This window comes from Myripristis murdjan, chromosome 2 (genome assembly GCF_902150065.1).
Source record: "Myripristis murdjan chromosome 2, fMyrMur1.1, whole genome shotgun sequence".
Lineage (NCBI taxonomy): Eukaryota > Metazoa > Chordata > Actinopteri > Holocentriformes > Holocentridae > Myripristis > Myripristis murdjan.
In genome coordinates, this window is record NC_043981.1 from 5,342,206 (window position 1) to 5,367,578 (window position 25,373).

Genomic DNA, 25,373 nt, shown 5'->3' on the forward strand with positions numbered 1-25,373 from the left:
CTCTAGTTTGAAACATGGGAAGTAAAATAAAAGTATTTCTGCAGTTGTAAAAGACTCTGGTAGGCATACGTCTGATTCAGTACGGCCTTTGGAAATGCACCAAAAATGTGTGATGTGAGTCTGGATATCAGAAGTGTTTCACTGTCGGTCAATAATTGCGTTTACATTTGTCTCTTACACATCTCGTTACACACGCCACTTAGTTCTGGACAATTTCGCCGCCCACATCAAATAAAACTGCTGTTCTCTTCCTAAGTGATATCGTGTTGGCTGACACTTTGCTTGTTTCAACACAGTAAATTAAGAAGGCGAGATGCTCTGAGAACGCAGCTTCACTGGGACTTTACAGTCTGTTGCCTGCAGACAAAACAGTCTGCTGATCAGGAAGCTGTGCACAGTCTCACCTCGGGCGCAGACTCCAGCCGTGCTGATGGGGGGACGATTTTCCTGAGGGGAGCACACAAAATCACAGCAGTAATTAAAAGTGGGGCGTGTTTGTGTGAGTGGAAGACACTAATGTGATTCCCAGTTGTATAAACCTGATACTAAGTGCTACTTATGATAATATCAGCATGTGGTGTGTGTGTGTGTGTGTGTGTGTGTGTGCGTGTGCGCGCCTTCTCCCCACATCAGCACTGCTGAAGAAGAAGATCTTGAATGTTCTCTCCAAGTTTTTCTCCAGTTCGGCCTCTGCTACACCCTGCAGCACACACAAAACCACACACATTCATAATCAGTACATTTACATTTTATTAATACACCAAGTATCCTTATTGTAAATGTACACAAACACTATGAAACACTTTTGGCATTGTTTTGTTTCACATGCAGTTGCATTACTCATAAAATCCTCTTGGTGGTGCACGTTCAAGGAACAGCAGTTGAAAAATCGTAGGTTGAGTATGGAGAAATCTTTCATTATTCCAATATGACAGAAAAAAACAAGTCAAAGGTGCAGTGCCAGGTTTTAAATTAAAAGTGTCAGCCAAAGTATTAGGATGATTCTCACCCTTTAAGAGTATCAAATCCCCAAACCCAAATCTGACTCATGCCTGACATCTAGTGGTGAAAAGCGTGGTACTGCATAAAGGCATAGTGCAATATATCGCATACTTTCTCTTGTGATACTTTATCAATACACTTGCACCAGTTATGAGTTTTTGAGTTTGCAACTTAATTTGCACAGATGCACATCTGATTTCCTGAGGTGTGTTTGTTCCCTGCCTTTAGGTATTTGAACTGGAACTGTCATGTTCATGTTGCAGCCGCTGTGCACTTTAAAACACTTAAAAACACAACTGTTTCCTTCCTACTGAAAAATTATTTTGCAAATGTCAAGCGAATGTGCATTTTCAGTGAGCCGCTCAGAGGAATAAATAGCTTCAAGAGTTCTTTGCAGTCCACAACTCCAAGTTACAAAGTTTGAAAGTGGCAATGCAAAGACTTTCGGAGATCAGAGAAGTTCTGAAGTTGAGGCGACTGAGGTAAGAAAATATACAAAAATGTTGATGTTCTGCCTTCGACAATAGCCAGCATGTAGAGGACAGCTCCTCTGTTTCTAGGTTTTGACCCACCTACCACTATTAGACTGGAAGCACATTTGGAAAGCCAAAAGTTCTGATAAGGTCTTAGAAATATGTTAGAAACTGTTTGACCCAGTGCCCCAAAGAGGACAACTACTCAGATTATTTGAGGTGGTACATAGCCCACACACCTAAATCAGTAACTCCTGAAAGCAGAAACCCAGAAAAAAAGACTGAAAGTTTTGAGAAAAAGCCACCTACAGCTGCTCACTGTAGCTCAATGTGTCGGTTGGCTAACCAAGGGTTTTGAGGTCGCGGGTTCAAGCCTGAGCGAGTCCCTGAATTTTCAAATTTAACACCTGGGGAAAAGACTGAAAAAAACTCTGACAGAAGCCTTTGAACCAGTGTGGCCCAGTGGCTTACAGGGTTTGATGACTTCATGAAGTTTTCAAGGTTGTGGACTTGAGCCTGAGTGAGTCGACAGGCGCAACCCGGTCTCATGCCAATTCATGCAGTCACGAAATTAATCCACAGATTTGTGACCATGGACATGAGTCGTCCATTTTTTTTTCGTGCACATGAACACAAATGCTTCTTTTCGGGCATTTGTGTCCATGAACATAATTTTTCCCTTGCCTTTAGCTACTTCTGTATTTAGCCAACAAAACAACTTGGACCTTTTCAGGCTTTGCTTAGGACTCTTGCTTTTAAAGTGTCCTTGCCATCTAATAGTGGTAGGTGGGTCAAACGTGTAGACGTTAGGAAAAGGTCATGGCTGATGTTAGCAAAACTTTAGCCCTACGTACAAGGACAAACTATGGACTCAGGAATTGAACTCAGATCTCCCCAAAGAAAAGTCATGCTGACTGATCCATCCATGTCGCTCTTTATAGTACCTCATGATTTGTGGTACAGGCACGAAACATACTTTCAACTGAAATACATTCCTTTGAAAGTTGTACTGACTGTCACAAAAAATGGAAAATTAATGTCCATGTAAAACAATCTCTAGATTACATTTCATTACTGTTTCACATACTGCTGCGAGGCCAGGCTGACAGGCATTGGGAAGACTGAAAAGTGCTAAGAAAACCTATTTGGGAGCAAAAGCACCTGGTTGCTTGAAGAGTTAGATGAATCCCTGAAGACTGGGAGGTTGCATATCAGTACATTTTAAAAGTTGAAACCTAAATGCTCAAACAAAAAGTACAAGAGGGGTGTCTCAGTGTCTTAGTGCAGAATTATGGGTTCAAGCCAAAGTGATGCCACAAATTTTTCAACTTGGCTTCCTTCAGAAAAACTGAAAAGTCCTAAGAGAACAGTCCCCGAGGCAAAAGACCCTGGTGGCTTAAAGAGTTCAATGGCTGTATGAAGAGTTTGAGTGAGCCCATGAGCTTTGCAGGTCAACAGGCACTGGAAAGCCACAAAAGTCTAAAGATGGAGCTGTGTTCTGGTGTTTTGAAGTGTTAAATGGCTGCAATAAGATTCGGAGGTTGTCGGTTCAAGCCTGAGTCAAGTCTGAATTTTGAATTTGGAGCCGTCAGCCAGAGTGGAGACTGAAAAGTGTTCAGAGAGGAGCTGTGAGTGTGAAGGGGACCTGGTGGTGTGATGGGACTGTTCCCCCAAAAAGTGTCAAAGGACGATCGAGCTGAACTTGAACCTGCCTATGTGACTGCCTCTGCCTCTAGGAGCCAGTGTGTATGTTGTTGTTTGTTTCTTTGTGGCCTATAGGAGGCACTATGTGTCTTTATCAGTTCTGTTAAAGTCACTGCAGAATCAGTAAAAATTTGGCTTTTTTTCCCCCTCTAGGGCAACAAAAATTGTTCAAACATCATAAATAATAAATAAATAAATAGCCTAAAATAAATAAATAAATAGATAAATGAATCCAAAATAATGATTTAATGAATTAAACATGAACTAAATTGCCCCTAAAACCAGATCAAGGGGGCAAAAAAGTGCTCTCTGAAAAAGAAGTTGCTCTTAATTAAAGCGCTGCTCTCAGACTCACAGGTTTCTGGAAGTAGATTTGGTAGTCAAATATATCAAGAGCCTTCATCTTCTCTGCAGGCGGGACAGAGGGATCCACAGGGAACAGAGGAGTGTTCAGAGACGCCACCGCCCTGCACACGCACACGCACACACACACACACTGTCAACAGATTCAGTGATGCTACCATTATGCTTTAAAAAAAAAAAAAAAAAACTGCGAAAACTGGACATTTGTGATTGTGTTCACACATTTCTGTGTGCATCTAATTGTTTTCATGTACCTGTTGTATTGTTGTGTATGGTATGTATTTGTGCATGTATGAAAGTATACACTAAATGCATAAGTAAGAATTATGCACCTACTGTATGCATGTGTTTGAAAGTGTGTGTGTGTGTGTATGTGTCCACCTGACTCTCTCAGGGTGGTATTGAGCCATAGTCCAGACCACAGTGCCGCCCCAGTCATGACCCACCAGAGTGACCTGAGGCAGACACTGGAGAGAGAGAGGGAGAGAGAGAGAGAGAGGGAGAGAGAGAGAGAGAGAGAGAGAGAGAGAGAGAGTTGTTACTGTAACTGTTTTAGGCTGATTTATTGCAGGCCTATGTTTATGTTTCTAACCAACAAGAATGAAGTCCAATACTTTATTAGTATTGTTCTTAAAAAAAAAAAAAAAAAAAAAAGTTTTAATCATTGGGACCCTAATTATGACTCATACTTATTATTAGCAACCACGGGAAATCACCTAGCAACCACCTGGTCAAAGAGATGGTTCATAAAGTCATATTGATTCTGATAAAGGCAGAAAAAGAGCATTAGTCTTACTTACCATTTTGTCCATGAAGGTCATTAAATCCTGTAAAAGATGCAGATTAATTTTAACAGAGGAAATAACATGCTTTGAGCATGAAACAGCAAGAGAAATTTGTTTTCCCAGCAGGAAAGGATTCAGTGGAGGTGGAGTGGAAAGGAGAGGAAATCATCGCCTTCAACTCCAGTGAGTCGGGTTCAGTTTCCAGCTCATGACGACGCACTTTTTTCTGGGAGAGAACTTTTTATATCCAGCTTAAGTTTTTTTATTAATTTAACCATGATCTCACTAAAGGTGTTTCCTTTGCCTTTTCACTGAACAAACACATCAAAACAGCATTTTCAATTCTTGCTGTTGCCACATAATCCTTTCATGGTGGAAGAAAACAAATTGCCACATTATTTGCATCCACAAAACATAATCTGCATTTCAGTTCCTGCTCTTTTCACAAAATGTCTTGAGCCTGTGGAGCCTGTGTCGGTGCAGGCAGTACCTGGCACATCTGCTCCAGCGAGTATTCTGCAATATCTGTCAATACAAAAAAAAAAAAGAGACATAAAACATCATTTGCAGTTTTCATTAAAACAGGAAGCATGAAATGAAGCTTTAACGCTGTTTGTGTGTGTGGATCGGGACAGAGAATCCTGCATTCTGCCCCACACTGGCTGCTTCTGCATGATAACGTCCCCAGTACGGCGAGGTGTATTCCGCAGAAAATCCAACCGTCTCATTTTCACATTAAAAAAAAATTTGAAATTCAAATCAAATTCAAAACATATTCAAATCAGAGTGTGTTTCTTCACTCCTACTTACATCACTTACACTCGTTTTAAAACCATTTCAGACCAACGATGCACATGCACAAAAATGGCTTTTGTACAGGAAATGAGAAGCAGAAAGTAAAAAGTAAGGAAGTCCAAACAGTGGACTTCAAAAGTAGATAAAAGAGAAAAAAGATTTTATTCTGTGCAAGTGAAACATGAATCAAATCTAAGACGAGGTGTTGTATCAATGCCTGTGCATCATGCAGCCCTGTAAAACACTCAAATTAAATAAAAATATGCACAGATAAGCTTGATAATACGGGATTAAATGACTTGTCATATGAGTTGCAAGTCAGATTTTTGCAGGGCGATACAGTTAATATGGACTGCAAACTCAGAGCACCGAGACAGAAGAACACACACACACACCTGGTGGCGCTGTTGACTCTCCATAGCCTTTCATGTCCAGAGCCAAAACCCGAAACCCTGCGGCTGCCAGAGCTGGGATCTACAGGACAGAGAAGATGTGCTGAGATCTGCGAGGAATATTCAAGAAAAGCGGGATTCAAAAGTACAAAAACTATTATGCCTGGTGTTATTTATTCTGGGTTTGACTCCCTGACCTCCTGACCAATCCTAAGCCTTGTCCCCTTAGTTACTGTTGCTAGATCGGACAGGGTTTATGCGCTCAACTGTGGAAAAAAGTCAAATTCAATAATAGGCTACTCATTGTGTTTGTTCCTGCAGTTTTAAACAAACATGCACATGTTATATATGGATATTTTCAGCATCTTCTGCTGAATCTACCTATAGGGTTAGAGGGTCATAGCACCACTTCTTCCCCTTTCAGTCAAACATGCAACATGTTACATATCAAAATGTTCAGCGTCTTCTGCTGACCGGAGCCCTGCCGGGAAAGCAGGGCTCCGGTCAGGTTCAGCATTTTCAGTTCGCACAGCCTCCAACTGTAGAGTTAACTCTTGGTTTGGTCATTTTATGAATCCAAAACAAACAACCAAACAGGGGTGTGCTTGTTTATTAATATTCATGTTTTATTTATTTATTTATTGTTTAAAGGCAGAAGCATAAATCTCTGAAAACCCCCGGAGAAACTTCATCCACATCTATGGAGACGGCAACATTTACTAAGCCACAATCGGCTGATTTGCATTTGGGGGGTGGGACTTGGGATCGGCCAATGAGCACGTGAACGTCACACTGTTTGGCACTTTGAAATCAGATCTTCCTGCCAGCATGTGAACGCACCAGAAAATGCTCAGACCACTGAAGACATCAAACTGAATCGCCCCACAACAATAAAATAACCTTGGGGAGGATGAGGATGTCTATCATCATGTCCCTGGAAGTTCATTTTCATACTAAAATGAATAGAAACAGATGGCATCCCAGAGGGCAAGACAATCAGCTTCAAACAAACATAAGCAATCTGGTATGCGTTGGGAGATTGTCAGTAGTAATGTGAGGTATATTTGTGAGGTAGTAAATAGGCTCAAACAAACAAACCAACAAACAAACAGGCACATTCTACAGGCTGTATAATGGAAAGCTGTTTCTTTTTCTCCCAGTTGTGCATCTCTGCATCTTTCACTGGATCTGATCCATACACACTGAGTGACCTGAAGGTGAGTGAAACTGCAGTACACTGCTCTCATTCATAGTGTCTGTAGCTAGGCATGTTGACCTTTGACCTTACGTGTATATGTGTGTGTGTGTGTGTGTGTACCTGGTACCTCCAGGAATACCAGCTCTCTGGGAAGCCGTGACACAACAGAACTGGGGGACCTGAACCCATTTCAACATAATGAGTCCTCACACCAGGCTGGGAGAGAGAGAGAGAGACGGAGGAAGGGAGGGAGAGAGTGTGTGAGAGAGAGAGAGAGACAGATTTTCATTGATCTCTGGATTAAACAGGATCTTAGTATTCAGGAGTTCAGAATTGCTTTGCGCCCCGAGACCTTTTTTTGGATGTTCCATGGTGGTGAGCTCACAAAATGCCTTCACTTAAAAAGTTATGAACTTGTAGGTTTTATATGACAGGAGGGGCAGAGGAGGGGAGTTAAGAAAAAATACGCTTACTGGCATATCATGAAAATGCAAATGTAATGATATTTTTAAGTAAAATCATCTTCTATCAGCTACTAAAATCAAGTAAAAATGGTTATTATGTGGAGAATCAGCAAGTGCAGTGAAATTGTCACCAATAGTCTCTAATGGAGTACCAAAACAAATCTATTTACCTTGATGTTGACATATCCATGTGACACTTCTCCAGGGCTGCAGGATGGTGGGAAGCTCTCTGCTGTTACAGCCTGCACACACACACACACACACACACACACACACACACACACACACACACACAATGGACAGCTGAACCTGTGTGACCTGATTTGCATGAAGCGATGTTGCAGGACATTCTTTTCTGTTTCTCCTGCAGCTCAAGCGTTACATTCAAACTGTGCTGTGTGTACAACGGAAAGTCTGACAATGACTCACACTCTGTCTAAGTGCAGGCAACAAATAACTTTCTCTCTCTATTCACTGTAATTGAATAGCTTGTTTATGTACAGCAGAATTATGGAGTGTTTTTTTTTGTGTGTCTTTATTATGCAATCAAACAGAATAAGTCTGCAATAAAAAAAAAAAAAAGATTTGAGAACAAAACTATCGACTCTGCAATTGAAAAATGTTTTATTGTTAGTAAAGTAAATTTGTGATTAAAAAAGTTTTGTAAGAAAATCCAAAGGTTTTGTTTGCAAATCAAAAACTTTGGTTTAACAGTGGGCTACAGTAGCTGTTCTGATCCACACTCCTATCCAGTAGGTGGCAGTAACACAACATGATGTCGCCAAACTGTTGCACCAATGGAGACTGGCCAATAGAGACGTGTCTTACATCTTTCAGAGTAGCAACAAAACAAAACTTTTGGATTGAGAAACCAAAGTTTTTGAATCGTATTTATGTATTTTACTTGCAATAAAACATTTTTTGTCCTGTCAATAGTTTTGCTCTCAAATCTATGTTTTGATTGCAAATCTATTCTATATGACAGCATAATAAACAAAAAAAACACTCCATGTACAATTATTCATGTTTATGTCCCACGATAAGTATTGTTACCTATTTTTGTCATGGGATATATTTATTTCTGAAATGTAATCCAACAAGTCCTCACACACATACGACCCACAGGAGCGACTCTAGTACGACACCATAGGACAATTTCCTGAGCCAACACACCTGCTAGCCTCTAAAAATACTAACAACAAAGAAAAGGTTAATGTTAAGGTTAGGAAACGTTTTTTTGTAATGGTTAAGGTTCGGAAAAGGTCACTAGTGAAGGTTACAGAACATTAGGGTCCTTCACAGACTTTGTCGCTCCCTTAATCCTTTATTTAAGACAATAAAATATGGAGCCATTCACAGTGAAGTCAGTCGGCAGACTTTGGTTGACTGCTTGTGCATTTTATTTATTTTTTCCCTCTATCCTCATGTCCTTTTTATAGTGTAAGGAAAACATCATATGTTCTCTTAAAAAACAAACTCAGGTAACATTTACTCTGACTGAACTTTGCATGAGCTGTTTACTTTTATTTCTTTTATTTCAGCAGCTTTTTACAGGAGGAATTTGACTGTTACTTTAGTAAAATGTCAGCAAAGTAATACTTCTACTTTTGCAGAATGTTCAGACTGAGCTTCATTTTAAGAAAAGTGTAAAAAAAACAACACAAATTATGTGTCATGCATGATTTGTCTGATGCATAAAATATAATTCCATTTTCTTCCACACCTGAACTCCGGTAAAGTCGGCCAGTTTGTTGAGAGCGCCGTCCAGATCTTTCACCAAGATGGACTTCATCCCGGCTCCTTCAGCCGCCTTCACTCCGTCCTCGTCCACGTCCAACCACACAGCCTGAAACAAGAGTGACAGGTCAGCGAACCAATCACAGAGACTAACAGCCCATGGAGAAGACAGAATCAATCTGTTAGGCTGTTTCCCCATTTGATTAAAAAAACAAACAAACAAAAAAAAAAAAACACTTGATTAGATTCATGATATGCTTTCTAATCTAGAATTTACTGAAAACTATTGACGGCTGTGTAAATAGTTTATGAAAGGAGGTGTGTTTGCCCTGTTTGTGATCATATGCAGTAAAATGAGTGTAAAGTTTCTGAGCTGCATTGGCACCTTTACCATTTGTGCTTGGTAAATAAAGTGTTTCTGGTCAGCCCCTCTCTTTGTAACTGGTAAATGGAGATGAATGGAAAAAGACCGGATATTAATTCTTCCCAACTTAAAATGGCTATGTCCTCGTTTTCATTTCCTCAGATCCCTGTCTCTCTATTCACAGTCACAAAGATACAAATCCACAAGGATAAAAATTTTAATATGACATGTGCCCACTTCCTTATGAAAGGGCTTCATTTCAATGAGGGCTCGGCCAGTGGTCAAGCAGCGAACAATACGAGCCATTATACAGCACATCACTGGCCTGAGAGGCTGATGACATCATGTTTCATGCCTGCCACTGGAAAAATGAGAGCTACTCTCTGCAAAGTGACTGAGTAACTGAAAATCCAAACAAATTATAGTAGCATTGAAAGGATAAAAAGTACATCTTTAACAAAAAGATGATACTCTGTACTTTAAATCCACTGATCCAACTGATCCATTTGATTTAATCCAATGATGAACTACTTCTTGATGTAAATAATCTCTGCATGTCTTGAGGAAAGTAAACTACAAAATAACACATTTTGCACAATTTGGTGTAATTTCCAATTCATGAAACACCTAAGCAACACAGGAGAAGCTTGTAGTCATAATATCTATACGTATCTATATCTATCTCTATCCATCTATCTATATATTTACATCTAGATACATTTTTTGGGTTACAAGACAATCTAATTCCTCATGTTGTAGTTGTGTACAGTGTGATTTAACCCTTTAACAAGCTCAAATAATATTAGATAAAACAGTTATCAACTGTTTTAGCTGCTTCACAGATATCTGCCTGATTCTTGATCATGTAACATAATGAAAGTGATAACAGCATTACATGGGATCATTAACACTGATAATCATATTACTATGGTGAAACCGTGCTGAGAAAAGCAGATGGTGGGTAAGGTCACCTTCAGTGTGTGTGTGTGTGTGTGTGGCTCCAAGTAAAATTTATAGCTGAATTTACATGCACATGTGTATATACGCCCAAGTGTGTGTGTGTGTGTTGTACTTGTTGTGGTGCAACTCCCAGGCGCTGCAGGGCGGAGGTGAACATGGCGGCCTCGGGGACCCTGTGACCACAGCGGCAGGACTGGAGGACCAGGTCAAAATGGCCACCAAGCTGAGAGATGAGGCGGGACCAGCCGTCTCCAGCTGCAGTGTCATCTACCCACTGATTGGCCAGAACAGCTGTCAATAATCCTGGGCGGGACGGGGAACAGGTGAGGTTGACATGTGGTTAGAGTCTCATTAAAGGAGAAATGTTGTCATTTTTTGATGAACCAGAGTTCCCTAAACCTGCTTCCACAACTTCTACATCAGTTTGTGATTTCCTATATTTCCCAGAATTCCCTGTCTTGCTGTTGTATTTTCTAGAAAGAAAAGAAAAATAGAAAGAAAAATACGCCAAATGACAAAATGAACCCAAAAAATACAAGATAAATCATGCATATCTGCACTTTATAAGCAGCCAAATGTTTTGAGGTGGATATTTCCTTTAACGAACAAAAAACTGAGTCATGATTTAACTGATGAGTGTGTAGACATGAGAGTCCTCCATGTGTCCTTGGTAGATGATTAGCTTCAGCACTTCATTCTAACACTTTAGCATGCACGACAATGTCTTTGTATATGCATGTTCATCTGTCTGAGTGTGGTTATGCATTTATGAGTGTTTATGTCTGTATGCTGCAAAAAAATCTCCATCTTAACAAGTAACTCGGCATCATATTCAGTGTTAATAATCTTCAATTTTTTTTTCTCCAAACAAGGTAAAGAAAAAAAAAATTGCCAGTAGGATGAGATAATGCAGTTTCATTGGGAACAAAATGTGTTGAAACAAGTCAGAGTAAGACAGATCAGCCACTAGGATCAAGAAAATGACACTTGACTCAAGAAAATTCTGGAAAAACAAGTTGGTCAGCCTTGGAAACAAGTGGGATGATCTCATCCCTCCGGTAGATTTTTGATCTCGTTTGAAGAGAAACAAGATTTTAAGACTGAATGACTTGTTGAGAGGATTTTTCGGAGCATATGTGCAAATCTACAAATGTGAATATGTGTGTGCAAGCAACCATGTGGACATACAGCATATCTGTGAATGTTTAAGCATGCATTTCTGTGGTAGCTTGTGCATACAGGCAGCCTATGCAATTTGAATAAATATGTACATGTGATTAGGTAGGTGTGTGTGTGTGTGTGTGTGAATGCACCATGGCGGCGCAGTGTGGCAGCAGTGTTCAGGATAGCTGATTGGACGTTGGCCGTCTGTCTGAGCTCCTCCAGCAGGCCACCGACTGACCAATCAGGTGGCAGAGTCACACCATGAACCTGAGCCTCCTTCACACACTCCGCCTCGAACTCTGGGATCATCTATACACACACACTCACACACACACACACACAGAGAGAGAGAGAGAAAAGTATGCAGCTGTACTAAATCATTCCACGACTGACGCCAATTGAGGCGTGAAGGTTGGGTCTTCTGCTATTAAGCGCTAAAAAATGTCTGGAATCGCTCCCTGATGACTCTGCAAACTTTCCCCCGCAATCATCTAAAACAGCGCTCGAGAAATTTATATGCAAAGAAGTCAATTCATCTCCAGGCCCAGATTCGATAGCCACCTGTGACAGCGGGTGCGGAGGACAAAAGAGCAATAAAACCGTAGATCACGGCAGTAGCAGATGACTTTGGAAGCGGGCGGAGTGTCTCCTCACCTGGGAGAGCGTGGCCTGGCCTCGCTCCGCTCTGCTCATGGCGCCGCTCGACTGGGACGCCACGCCGGACAGGAAACCCCTGCAAACAGCACAGAGTCATCTCAAACCACTGAAAACAGACTAACGTGAAAACTGATGCAACCAATTACAATAAATTTGCAATAAAAAACAACTACAGTGATTCAGTAAGAAGTGAATACATTACATTACATTAATACACACATCACAAATATCAGTCATTTCTGAGTGGGCCCAACTGTCTGTCACCACTGGGCCTGTGATTTGGGCTTATTGTTTGTCTAATCTGAGTGAGCTGTATATCTACTACAATGGTGATGCCAAGGGGTGGCCAAGGTTGGACCACAGCCACCCCTGAAAGCTCATTGGCCACCCAGATGTGACAGGTAGTTGAACAAGATCAAGATTCACTGAATGTGTCTAGTCCGAGTGCAAGTGAAGGCAACATTAGGTGAGGTAACTATTATTATTGCGTAGCAGCAGCCAGTCAGCCATGCAGGAAGCGAGTCTTTTCTTTTCTCTCCCAGTAAAATGGTGGATGCATTCAAGAGTGATGGAACGAGCCCATGTGGTGAGTTTTCCGCTCTCAAAAGGGACTTTGTAAAGTTTTCTGTGGCTGAAAAACCAGCAAGCCACTTGACTATGATGATGAAAATAGTTCGCAAGAAAACTGGGTAGTTTCTTGTCAAAGTGTTTGCCGAATTTTATTCCAGTAAACCGTGAAAATACAAAAAAGCACTAGTTGAAAACAGTTTCACCCAAACTGAAACACTGCACTGAGAGCCCAATCTCTTCCCTAACTGACGCTTAAAGCTGGGATAACATCTTGACCTTAAGAATGTAGGCGACACAGATCTTTAACCATCAAGGGCCATGGAAAAAGCTCGGGATCCATAGAGTCCCAATTTTGCTTTCTGGGAGAAATCTTACAAATTAATACAATACAATTTTTTCCCCAAAGCCATAGGGTTACCATGCATTTTAATTAGATTCCACAGTATAATCAACAATCTCAGGGGCGTCATAGTGGGGGGAAAAGCGGGACTGATTACCCAGGGCCACAATGGGGGAGCGGGCCCTCGAAAGGCCTGAAATAAAAAGGTTTGCCTATTGGCCGGCTATACAAGGGCCCAATAAGATTTCTTTTCATGGGCCCAAAATCCCTGGCGGTACCCCTGAACAATCTCATTGATCCTTTTTTTGCATATCTTGATGGTCAGGCTGATTGTTTCCATATGAATCTCATCAAAGTAATTAATTCACATTCACATCTCTATGTTTTCACACTGCTGACATACTCACACGCTTTGAACTTTTTGATTTGATTCTCTTGTCTCAGTTTGTTCCACTGTTGTCATTTTCCCCCCAACCTGTGTATATATTTTCAGACTTATTTGAGGCTCATATTTTTGGGCCACTCAAAATATTTTTTACTCACATTAATGTTTATGTCATGGCAGTTTATGTCATATTCTCTGTGCTACTTTGTTTTTAAAGTCGTCAGTTCTGAAAACAGCCCACGTGCAGTGTTGTCCCAGTGTTGTTCCCTGCTGATGTTGGAGCCACAGCAGCAGGTGGGCTGCAGCCGCATGCAAACACCCACTTATTTTTCATGCTAACGACAGTCCTTGTCACAGTGTTGTAGTTTTCGGGAGGACACCACTTCAGCTCCATCTGCTGCTCCACTGTGGCACTAATTAGCCCAGGCTTTTGGCACGCTGCAAAAAATGACACTCTTTGGCAAGTTTTGTTTTGCATCTGTTTGTATTTGTGCTTGTGACACACATTTTTATACATGTAACTGTATCGCCACGCATTGTCCATGTAAATTCTGTAACATATTGAAACATTTAACTATTTTTAACAGCTATAATATGAAATTCAAATGAATCTGAGTACATAAAGAGGGTGGGCAAAATGACAGGAGACACTAACTAAGACAAAATGAAGGAAAAGGTGAAAAGGTGAAAAAATATATATATAAAAAATGAAAGCATGCAAATACACATGCAGTGTGAGAACTCAAAAAATGGCAAATGACACAATAAAATATGACATGCTTAATTAAAAAAAAGTATGACCATAAAAGATGATGACACTGAGGTTGTACTGTAAAATCTGATTAAAAGTGGCTCAAAAAAAGGAATATTGCTTAATTGAGTGATAACTTAGCATCAAATTCATACACAAACCCAAGCATGCTGCATGATGCATCACATCATTTCTCATATTGCACTTGGCTACTTCCTCCAGCATGCGGTATTGCCATTTTTCTTGTATAAGAGGGTAAAATGACCACCGGTGCCGTGCAATGAGACTCAATCATTTTGTGTTCTGTTTACCGCATTTTGCGTCATTTTTTACAGTGCAGACGTGTTACGTAACCGCGGGCTCCTTACCGTGGGAGTTTGTGCAGCTCCTCGAAGTTGCTGAAAACAGCAGCGGGTCGCGGGGTGACAGCGACTCCCCACAAGTTGAACAGCACTGCCTTCTTCTCCGCCATCTCTTCGCCTCCCGACTCAAAGGGTTATGTGATTTCTTTCTGTTTTTCTCTCTCTCTTCAGGTCCCGGTGTTGGTGCGGCTGAAGCGTGCCGCTGTCCGCCGCCGGTGCGTCTGCAGGAAACTTTGCCCTCTGCGCCAGTGACACCGCTCACAGCGCCTCCCTCCCTGTTGTAAAACGTGAAAACAAAGTGGCCTAAGTTTGAAATTCACACCTTCTGTCAATTTCAAAAAATGGTTTTGCAAATGTGAAAAAAGTAAATGTGTTCAATATGCACACACACACACACACATATACCAACATTTCGTTTTTAGTTTGTTTTATTTGAATGAGTTATTTCCTGTTTTATTTTTGTTTATTTGATTTTATATGATATGCTATTCTCTGTCACCAAGTGCTGTTTCAAGTGCATTGTCATTATTAGGCTTCTGTTGGTGGCATAAAGGTTAAATAAATAAAACCAGCATACACACAGTAAGGGAAAGGTCAAGTAGGTGTGGCAGACAATTCATACTAGAGAGAGAGAGAGAGAGAGAGAGAGAGAGAGAGAGAGAGAGAGTGAGGTGAGGTCAGGCTTACACACACTGCAAGAAACAGCTAAAAGTGACTGTTGAACGTTTACTTTCAGGCAGCTGGTATCTTGAATATCAGCATGGAGTGGCCAAACAAAACATGTTGCCATGACAACTGGTGTCCTAAATCTGGTCGGGCCATTTAGGAATTAGAAAGTGGACAGTCATCAGCCTTAAAGGGACAGTTTGTCAGTTTTTTTTGTTTTTTTTTTACTATGGTGTGGCACAAAATAAATAATACATCTGTGACGGTTGACCGGTTGCTCATCAGTATTGATTATGATTCAACAGTCACTCAACTAGCTTCAGAGATTTCTGTTTTTGCAGATGGATGCTGCAGACTTGTTCCTCAATTCCTCTCTTGAATACAAAGTGCAGCTGGGAGCGGTCAGATGGGGAGGCATGACAGTCATTGTGGCTGCTGTGCAACACAAAGTTTAGCAAGTTACACACTATGGCTGACAACAACCACATAGTATTTCCAATAACATAATACACCATACAAACTTTGAATTTCAGTATGAAAAGTTAGTGGTTGCAGTGCTCATGTATTTACAATAGGCTGGGTTAGACCACTGTACTGCACATATAACATACACTACTCACAAAAAGTTAGGGATATTTGGCTTACGGGTGAAATTTACGGAAAATGTAAAAAGTTCACGCTACAGTGATATTATATCATGAAAGTAGGGCATTTAAGTAGAAGCATGCACTGGTGATTTCCTCATCTCAAACAATTTCTTGAAAAAAAAGCCAACAACAGTGGTGGGTATACCACAACAAAAAATGTCAGTGTCAATAACTTGTCATGTGCCCTTGAGCATCAATTACAGCTTGACAACGACGTCTCATGCTGTTCACAAGTCGAGTTATTGTCTGCTGAGGCATGGCATCCCACTCTTCTTGAAGGGCGGCCCTCAGGACATTGAGGTTCTGGGGTACAGAGCTCCGAGCCTCTACACGGCGACTCAGCTGATCCCATAGGTTTTCTATGGGATTCAGGTCTGGAGAAAGTGCAGGCCACTCCATTTGAGGTACCCCAGTCTCCAGCAGCCGTTCCCTAATGATACGACCTCGATGAGCTGGAGCATTGTCGTCCATGAAGATGAAATTAGGCCTGTGTTGTTCATGCAGGGGCACAGTGACTGGATTAATGATGTTATTCAGGTAGTATGGGCTTGTCACAAAGTGTAGAGCAGTTCTGTACTGACCAGACACACCTGCCCACACAGTAACACCACCACCACCAAAGGCTCGTCTGGTGACAACAGTGGCTGACGCATAGGGCTCTCCTTGACGTCTCCAACATCGTTGGCGGCCATCATTTCTGCTCAGCATGAATCGGCTTTCATCAGAGAACAGCACTGAGGCCCACTGGTCCCTCGTCCAGCGTAAATGCTGCCTGGCCCATGCAAGACGATGACACCTGTGCCTGGTGGTGTGGTCAGGTACCCTTGCAGGTCGTCTAGCACGCAGACCATGCTGATGTAAACGGTTTCGAATGGTCTGACATGACACTTGGGTGCCTCTCACCTCCCTTAAACGTGCCTGGAGTTGAGTGGCATTCATCATCCGGTTCTGCAGGGCACTGTTCACAATGAAGCGGTCATCAGTGTGGGATGTGGCCAAAGGACATCCACTTCTATGCCTTTCTGTGACTCTTCCAGTCTCTCTGTATCTCTGTTGCAACCTGCTGATGACACTCTGTGACACTCTAAGCTCAGTGGCCACTTCCGTCTGAGAACATCCTGTTTGAAGCCTCGCAATGGCGAGGTGCTGCTGATCAATTGTTAGGTGTCGTCTTGGTCTGATGATGTCAAAATGTGAACAGCATGATGAGGAGGACTGTTTAAATACCAATTCTAATTGAACCAGGAAATTTATTAAATTTATTATTATTAAGTGCGTCCTATGTGATCATAGCCTACTTCATTGTTTTAATTTTTTTTTTTTTTTTTAAAGAAATGGACGCTGTGTATTTCCTATTTTGGTCTTAGATAGGACTCAGTTTGACCCTCTTTGAACCTGGTCTGGACTCAAACTGGACTGATCCTGCTCTTGGAATTAACTTGAAGGTGCTCGCAGTGAGAAATTAGAACAAACAAAATATGTCACTCACACAAATGCACTTTCAGCGTTCAGTCTCTCATTTGGTGCAGTATTCAGATTTTCATGTTTGTTAATATAAAGGTTCTAACTTAAAAAAAAAAAAAAAAAAAATAGCCAATTTTCTCTTTACCCAGAGACAATTATGTGCACTTAGCACGTAGTCTGACTGAGATGGTCGGAGTGCAGCAGACAGACACACTTGACATTAAATTCAGCTCTTTAATCTGCTGATTGCAACACTTCCTTCAGTATGTCTGACTTTAAATCTGTATGCAAATCCAAGATACTACTTGGTATCAAGTAGATAGAGAGTGCAGGGATCCAAAGTCTTGTAAGAGTTTCTGACAGACTTCAAGAGACTGTTGACCTTGGATGAGTGTGCATTTGTGAGTGTGTGTGTGTGTGTGTCTGGCCTTTGCTGCCTGTTGCAATCTTACTGTGATCTTACTCAGGAAGAGAGAGAGGGACAGACAGAAAGGGGAAACTATATGGCATCAAATCCACTTGCGTTTTGAACTTCCCCCGTGAAGTGAATATTAACATTGAAGCCTGACGGACTTCAATAGATGGTGGACCATGGGATGACAGTGTGTGTGTGTGTGTGTGTGTGTGTAGAGAGAGAGAGACACAGAGTTCACTGTGCATTCCACCTGTCTCATCTATTCCAGCTCTTCCCAAATTCTCTCATGTAAAGAACCGACTGAAATAATTTTAAAGATTTTGCCATTTTGCTGCTCAGTTACACAACAGTCATCCTTATGCATTCTTTAGCTGCATAAATGTAAAGTGGTGAAATTAAACTATTCCTCATTTTCCTGCGCATCGCCCGGAAGCCCCTCAAGGACCCCTGCAGGTCCCCGGATCCCACTGATTCCTCCTTTGCTCATATAGATAAGACCCTACAGGAAACCACGAGGCACCGCAGCACTAAAAGTGAGATGTGGATAAAGGTTGAACTAATAATCAGCCGTCACCTTGCCCTACTTTAATGAAAAATCATTCTAATATTCCTATTACTGTAATATTAGATCATAATATCCAGTTATTCCCATAGGTCATTATAGTTTGAAGAGCATTTTAGTGGCCTTCTCATACTTTAATGCTGTTTATCTCCTGTAGTATTGCTATAATATTCCTATGATAATATTAGGAGTATAATGTGCTCTGATATTAGTATGGTATTGTTTAAAACTGATCATAATGCTACTGCAAGTGTTTGTGTTCGGGTAGCCCAGCAGCATAATTTTATGTAGTTTATTTCAACTTCTTTCTGTTAAATGTTTTATGTAATATGACCATTTCAGCACCATGGACAGCGCTGCACACCCACCAGCTTGTAGCAACTGGTCATTAACCTGTTGAAGCACGGGGGAAATGGGGAGAAACCATATATTCAAAATTAATATTCCACACTAGCGATGTGTGTACCATTTAAAAATGTGGAAGTGTTTCCTGTGTTTCCCCCTGAAAGAAAAAAATCAAATCTGTAGTTCCCCTTTGAAGTTGGGTCCACATATCCAGGCTTGTTTTCTTGCAGTGCTTGCGGTTGTTTATTGTAAATGACTTGTGGATGAGTTGTTATTACAAAAAAGAGTTACTAAAAGGAATGAATATTTAATTTACTGAGGGGAAAAAACTGGTGGTTTCATTCATGTCGTTGAAAGGCAGTGGTGTAGTGGGGCTATAGTCATAGATATACAGACTACACCCACCTCTTCTTCTGGTACTTTATGACCTGCTATGAGCTTCATAGCCTCTGAAATCTATAGGAGAGAATAGCCTCTCCTTCTGAGAAAGATACACACTTAACTGGCAGTACACTGACCTTATCGACTGTCATTACAGCAAAAATAAGCACCTTCCTGGAAAAAAAAACAAAAAAAAAACACTTTTTTCAGCAGCTCTCCCTCACCAGGGAGGAAGGAGGAAGAGGAAGACTAGCTCTATGTCCAACAGGTAGTGCCCTCTAACCGGACTGAAAAAACAACACAAGATCCAGGGGGTGGAGTAAGCTCTGTAGTCATTGTGCCAACTGTACTGTGTGTATATACAAACCCGTTTTTCATGTTTTAGTTTTTCTTTTCTTTTTTTTTTTTTGGAATTTTTTTTATCATAAATTTATCTTTATCTAATTTAATTAGAAATATACTGTATATATACTGCATATAGATAAATATACTGCAAATATACTGTATGTTTACAGTGATTATAAATGGTGTCCTTGTAATTTTCCAGTAATATTTTGCTAGTTTGGGTAATTTTTGGGGTCATTTTATTGTTCCGTTTCATTCTTCTTGCTGATTTTTACTTGTTGCCGTTTCCCCATGTTGTTGAAAGAAATCAAGTTAATTTGCTCAACTCTCAACTGGTTAAAAGGCTCGTGACAGGCATATGAACACATTTCTACAGAGTAAACAAGTCTGAACATCTGATAGCTGAGTCCGACTGGTTTGGTAAGTTAAATGCAACATGACTGTTGTGTTATAAACCAATCACCATCTTTTGCAGACCGTTTTGTTTTGACAGCCTGTTGCACCTTTTTTCTTGCAATCAGAACAAACCCTCCATTGAATGTGAAAGTCATCTCTGAAAAGCATTCTCTCACCTCCCTTCTAATAAATTGCACTCATCCTATTGCTAAAGAATATAAAAAATTGATATACAAGATCAGATTCTGCTCAGATGGATCTCCAATATGGACTGAGGTTAGTGTTTTTCTGGTTAATTCTTCCACAAATTGTGTCATCTTCTTTCATGCCACATTTTTGATCCACAGTTTTCATCAATGCTGTTGCCTGTAAATGAACAAAGGCAACTCCATTCCCTGTACAGCTTTCCAGAAAAAAAAAAAAATAGTGGCACAAAACTAAAATGCACCTGGTATCAGCAATCACATAAAAACCCAGTTATCCTAGAGGGACTGATTGTCAGTAGTGTTTCCCATCTGGTGAGGATATCTGTTCCATGCTTCAATTCAACACAACAGATCCTGGAATGTTATGTGGGTGATTACCTAGAAATTTGCAGAGCCCGTTCATGCACCCAAGAGGATGAACCCTGCCACTTTTATTGACTTTAAAAACTTAGCCCTATATGAACCCTATCTACACATCTGACGTACACACAACATATTGCTAAATGTAATGGATGGATTGCTGAGTGCACTTATGCGTCTCTGGGAATGAACTTCCAAAGGAATGTGTCATCACTACTTCTGTCACACAGTCTGTAGGGTGGATTGCCCTGAAATTTGAACCCTACAACTAAATTTTATTAGCAGATTGTCATATTTGGTAAGTGTGTTCACACTCTTTGGCTGGCAGTTGTCATCCTGGTCAAAATGGCAAGACACTAGTAGAGTGCGTACCACATATCAAGGCTAAGTCCTGTCCAGACCCTTTGCTGCATGGCATCCCCTCTCTCTCCTACCTTCCGTGCCTCTCTCTACTGTCACTATCAAACAAAGCAGAAATACAAGAAATTAGTCTTAAAGTCTTAAAACAATGGATCCAATGGTTTACAAGATGCAGTGTATGGACAGGAGTGTTTGGATCCATTCCCACCATTTCCATCGTTGTTTTACTACAATCACCTATTGCGAGATTTTAGAACAACTCCTCTCCTTGAGCTAGACTTCTGTAGGAATCCTTTCCAAAATGTTGTCAGATACTTATAATAACAATCTGAACCTGCCAGTGGCACAAACAAGCACTTTTAGTAGATGTAATTTGACAGGTAAATTTGCCCCGTTTGAATACACTGCAGCCTGTTTCATGGCATGCTGGCTGAAACATTCTTGCTCAATAATGGACCAATTCCAAAGAAGTTCTCTATCAGTCATTTGGATCCAAAAAGGTGGTTTTCCCCCTCCTATTCTCCATCTACATGCTCCCTCTGGGTGATATCATTCACAGCTATAATATTAGCTTCCTCTGTTACGCTGACGATACTCAGATTTTCATCCCCATCAAGCACAACGACCGGGTCTGCATTGGCTAACACTTGAAGCGTGTCTGTGTGAAATTAGAATTTGGATGTCCTTAAATTTCCTGATGCTTAACGCACTCACTGGTCCCCTAAAAAGCACTGGTCCCGCAAAAGCATCTTTTTAGTGATCTTACCCTAAACTTCGACAGCTGCCTCATCTCTCAAAACTCTGCAGCTGGCTGCTGCGGCTGGTCTTCGTCATGTGTCTGTCTGCTGCCTCAGCCGAGGCCTCCTGCTGCCTCTGTTGCCATAGCGTCTACTTCTGTGTTTTCTTGCATTTGACTAAATCTTTGTAATTTGCTCACTGGGTTGATGCCTATTGCACAACTGTCTGGCAAGGAATGGGCTCTCCTCTTTCTGTGGTCCTTCTCAAGATTTCTTCTTCCAAATCCAGCTGCATTTTTTTGTGGAGTTTTTTTCTTGCCCACTATGAGGAAAAAGTCAGTCATCCTGTTTGTTGTAAACTTGTGGGCATGTAAAGCCTTTTGAGACTGTAAACAGTGATACTAGGCTCCAAGTAAACTTCAAGTTGAAAAAAACAGTGCCTAGGCTGAAAACAACAACAACAACAACATAATTATCCTTTAATTTAATAATGTCCTCCATTGTGATATTGCAACATTCAGTATATCCTATATGTAATATATATATAATGTATCCCATTCAATATATCCCATTAACAGTATTTATTAGCCTACATCTTCAGCCTGTATTATATTTTGACAAGTGATCACTTTATCCACAGGCTCGTATATTATCAGCTGTAAGCTTCAAGATTATCCAGCCTGCAAAGCATAGGGGATTATTTTGATCTGTCATCTTCTTTGTAAATCCCAGCGCTTTGAAAAGATGTTTATTCTGCAGATTGAGCTTTAATTGTCTCCCACAGATCCTAAAAAATAATCAAAGTAATCCTCCAAGGAGACTGCAGAGGAATACTATAGCCTACACATTTCCCAGAAAATCTAACCCATTACGGCAATATTACACAGTTATTAAAAGAGATGATAAATAGCCCACATGGCTTATAACGTCACTCACTATTATATATACTACAAGCACACAGTAAGTCAGTGTAGGAATATGACAACTATATTATAGGATATTAAATGCACTAAAGTACGATTATAAATAATTATAGTGCGAATCCTGGAGATGGAAATCCATAAGGTCACTATAGATTGAGGCACACAAACACACACACACGCACGCACGCACGCACGCACGCACGCACACCTCTGTGGGAGTGTGACAGGAGCCTAGTAGTGATTTTTCGGTAGTGAGGAGGCAGTGGGGGCTGTGGCTGGACCAACATGTGATCCACGTGGTGGTTTTGCGGCGCACGGAGCGGAGCGGGGAGAAAAGCCGGAGAAGCATCCCGACACTCTCCCCCAGCCACGCTCGCTCTGCTTCAGTTACACCAGTGATCGGAAATGGAAAGGAAAATTGATTTCGCACCGCACTCCGCCACGACCGCGCTCTGTTGCTGGATCTTAATCAACTCCGGTGAGAGAGACGTTCAAATCTCCCATAGCAGCTCCTCTTGTTGAAATTTATTCATGAGAAATGTGTATATTTGATCGAAAAAAAAAAAAAAAAAAAAAAAAAAAATCCATATTTTTATTTCTTAAACTATGATGCTACTCCTCAGTAACTCTATGGTGTTCTTATTGGACTTAATATGGAATTATATCGCTTATAAACACTTTAATATTCTTATTTTAATCCAAAAATATTTGTATTGGCCATCAAAGTGTGTCTGCAACTCAAAATTGGCTTTATAGTGATCTTATTATACTTTATGATATTTGTTATGTCTATTATTATTATTACTACTATTACTGTGCTAATATTCCTGTCATGTCTCTATGGCATCGTTGTGAAATATATTATAAGGTTGCTATATTATATTGTTGGTTCTTTACCTTAGGGGTATGAAGTTACTCATTAAAAGAAATGTTTATTGTGCACCAACAGCACGTGCCCTTATATTTCCAAATACACAATAACAAGCTATGTAACGCACCATAGATGTTGCCAAGTTGTTAATGGGTAAGTAAGACGGAGAATTTTTGTTGATATATTTCTGTTCATATCAAGGTGGATTTGTTCATTTCGATCCAGCTCCACCATGCTGCATGTCTGGCTTTTGGGGAAAACATTCCCTGAACATTATCATTCATCATCTTTAAATCGATAAAAGTGTTATTTTGTCACTCAACTAGCCAGACTGCAGGCACCTTACAAAAATGACGATTAAATTTGTATCATAATTACATATCTGGTGTCATATCTGGTGTTACTCTTCATATGGTGGGCATCATTGTCAAGTACAACTGTTCATCCGCTCAGTAATAATTAAATGGTGATGTTTCATGATACCTGCCCTTAAAATTTCAATATTCACCTCATGCAGGTGAATAGGTGATGATTCAATATGATTTCAGTATTTTATTGATTTTGCAAAGAAAAAATTCTGCTCTGCTCTGGTGGAGGTCAGAGGTCAGAGACAGATCAGCGGCCCTGATGCTGGGATATCCATTGTGACTCATTACACTTACAAAATTTATAGCAAGAGATTCAATCTGCGTTGCATAACCTCACACTTTTGCGGCACCACATGGCAGCAAGAGCAGAGTGTTTGACAGCTCTGGACGTCATTACCCAGAAATCCTGCAGGGTTACGTCAGTAAACCACACACTGCTCATATTTACCAGGAGACGCTGCTCCCTCCTGCAGCCCTAATTTGTTTTTTAGGCTGATAAACAGGTGTTTTAGAGTTCACAGCTTTCAAACAAATGATGGCACCTTTAAAACAGCCAGCAGCTCAGGTTGATGTCTTCTAGCTATTTTAGGGTTCATTCATCCTGCTGTCACTTTTAATGTTGAAAACGAATAGTTGATTAATCGATTAGTCCATCCACAAGGGACCTGATTAATTATAACTTTGATAATTGAGCAATTGTTTTAGTCATTTATGAAGTAAAGTTAAACCTTTTCTTTTCGTTTAAAGAAGGATTTGAAGACCTCAGTTGTGCTCTGGTAACTTGTGACGGGCATTTCTTATTATTTTTCACATTTGATGGACAAAAGGATTAATCACTTCATCCAAAAAATAATTCTCAGACTGACTGACACTGAAATTAATTGTCAGCTGCAGCCCTACAACTTATTCAATTTCATTTCTGAACAAAGTGGCTAAAGAGTTACACTATTGTCTAACTATAATGTGACTAAAGTCTCATGTTTTTTTAATTTTATATTTTTATTATGTAATGGTTTACAGTCACGAATTTCTTGTAATGCATTTAGTGTGATATTACTGTGGGCAGGCCAGTGTGAAGTGTCCTTGAGCAAAAAATTGAACCCTTACCTGCTGAATGGATGAAAGTCTATAATGTAAACCCATTACTTGTTATCTCTTTCTCCTTAACTGGCAAAGGGCCGTCTGATACATCATCTGTCGGTTATAAATAGCCAATATAATCATAAAAACTGGCATTAGACTCCTTTGCTCAGTTTTTGCTCTTGGCACGCTGTCTTGCACTGGTTAATCCTAAATTGCTTGCCGGCGATGCCAGATTGCTTGCCAGAACGCCGTAATTCAATGCTGTGTGCTGTGTGAGAGAGAGAGATTACTGGGTTTGCAGCGGGCGAACAGAGCGACGAGATGTTTTCCCATATGTGACCCTGACCGCATCGTCACTGTTTGTTTAACATCGAATCAGCAGAAAATGAAAGTTCCTGCTTCTCTGACAAAGACAAGTTTCCAGTGGGGCTGCAACCAATAATTATTTTTGCTGCTGATTAATCGATTAATCATTCAGTCCACAAAGTGTCAAACATAAAGACAAATGCACAGAGTGATGTCTTCAAATTGGTCTGTCCAGCAGCCAGAAAACCAAAGATGTAATGACTGATTACAAAAATAATCAATTCATTTTCTGTTGATTGACTGATTGCTTGATCGACTAATTGTTTTCGCACTAGTTTCCAGGAAGTTCTGACTTTTCTGTGGTAATTATTTTCATTTGGCAAGTGTTTATTGGTAAGTTGTTTCACTCGCAGAGCTGATTTGTCTGTTCAGAAGTGCCTAATAATATTAATTTAACTCTGATGGGAGGTGA

At 40.5% G+C, this 25,373-nt stretch overlaps 1 protein-coding gene across 1 annotated transcript in view; it reads right to left on the bottom strand.

The window, feature by feature from the left end:
• The window catches only part of ephx2 (epoxide hydrolase 2, cytoplasmic), a 33,580-nt gene that overhangs the window by 2,609 nt on the left and 5,598 nt on the right, over window positions 1–25,373 (bottom strand). The window contains exons 2-15 of the mRNA XM_030072470.1: window positions 14,473–14,741; window positions 12,056–12,134; window positions 11,551–11,710; window positions 10,350–10,540; window positions 8,900–9,022; window positions 7,347–7,418; window positions 6,833–6,928; window positions 5,518–5,596; window positions 4,818–4,852; window positions 4,343–4,369; window positions 3,924–4,009; window positions 3,535–3,646; window positions 629–700; window positions 405–447 (exon numbers count right to left, since the gene is read on the bottom strand). Coding sequence (XP_029928330.1) covers window positions 405–447; window positions 629–700; window positions 3,535–3,646; window positions 3,924–4,009; window positions 4,343–4,369; window positions 4,818–4,852; window positions 5,518–5,596; window positions 6,833–6,928; window positions 7,347–7,418; window positions 8,900–9,022; window positions 10,350–10,540; window positions 11,551–11,710; window positions 12,056–12,134; window positions 14,473–14,576 — 1,279 coding nt within the window. The 5' untranslated portion in view covers window positions 14,577–14,741. The remainder of the gene's footprint in view (window positions 1–404; window positions 448–628; window positions 701–3,534; window positions 3,647–3,923; window positions 4,010–4,342; window positions 4,370–4,817; window positions 4,853–5,517; window positions 5,597–6,832; window positions 6,929–7,346; window positions 7,419–8,899; window positions 9,023–10,349; window positions 10,541–11,550; window positions 11,711–12,055; window positions 12,135–14,472; window positions 14,742–25,373) is intronic.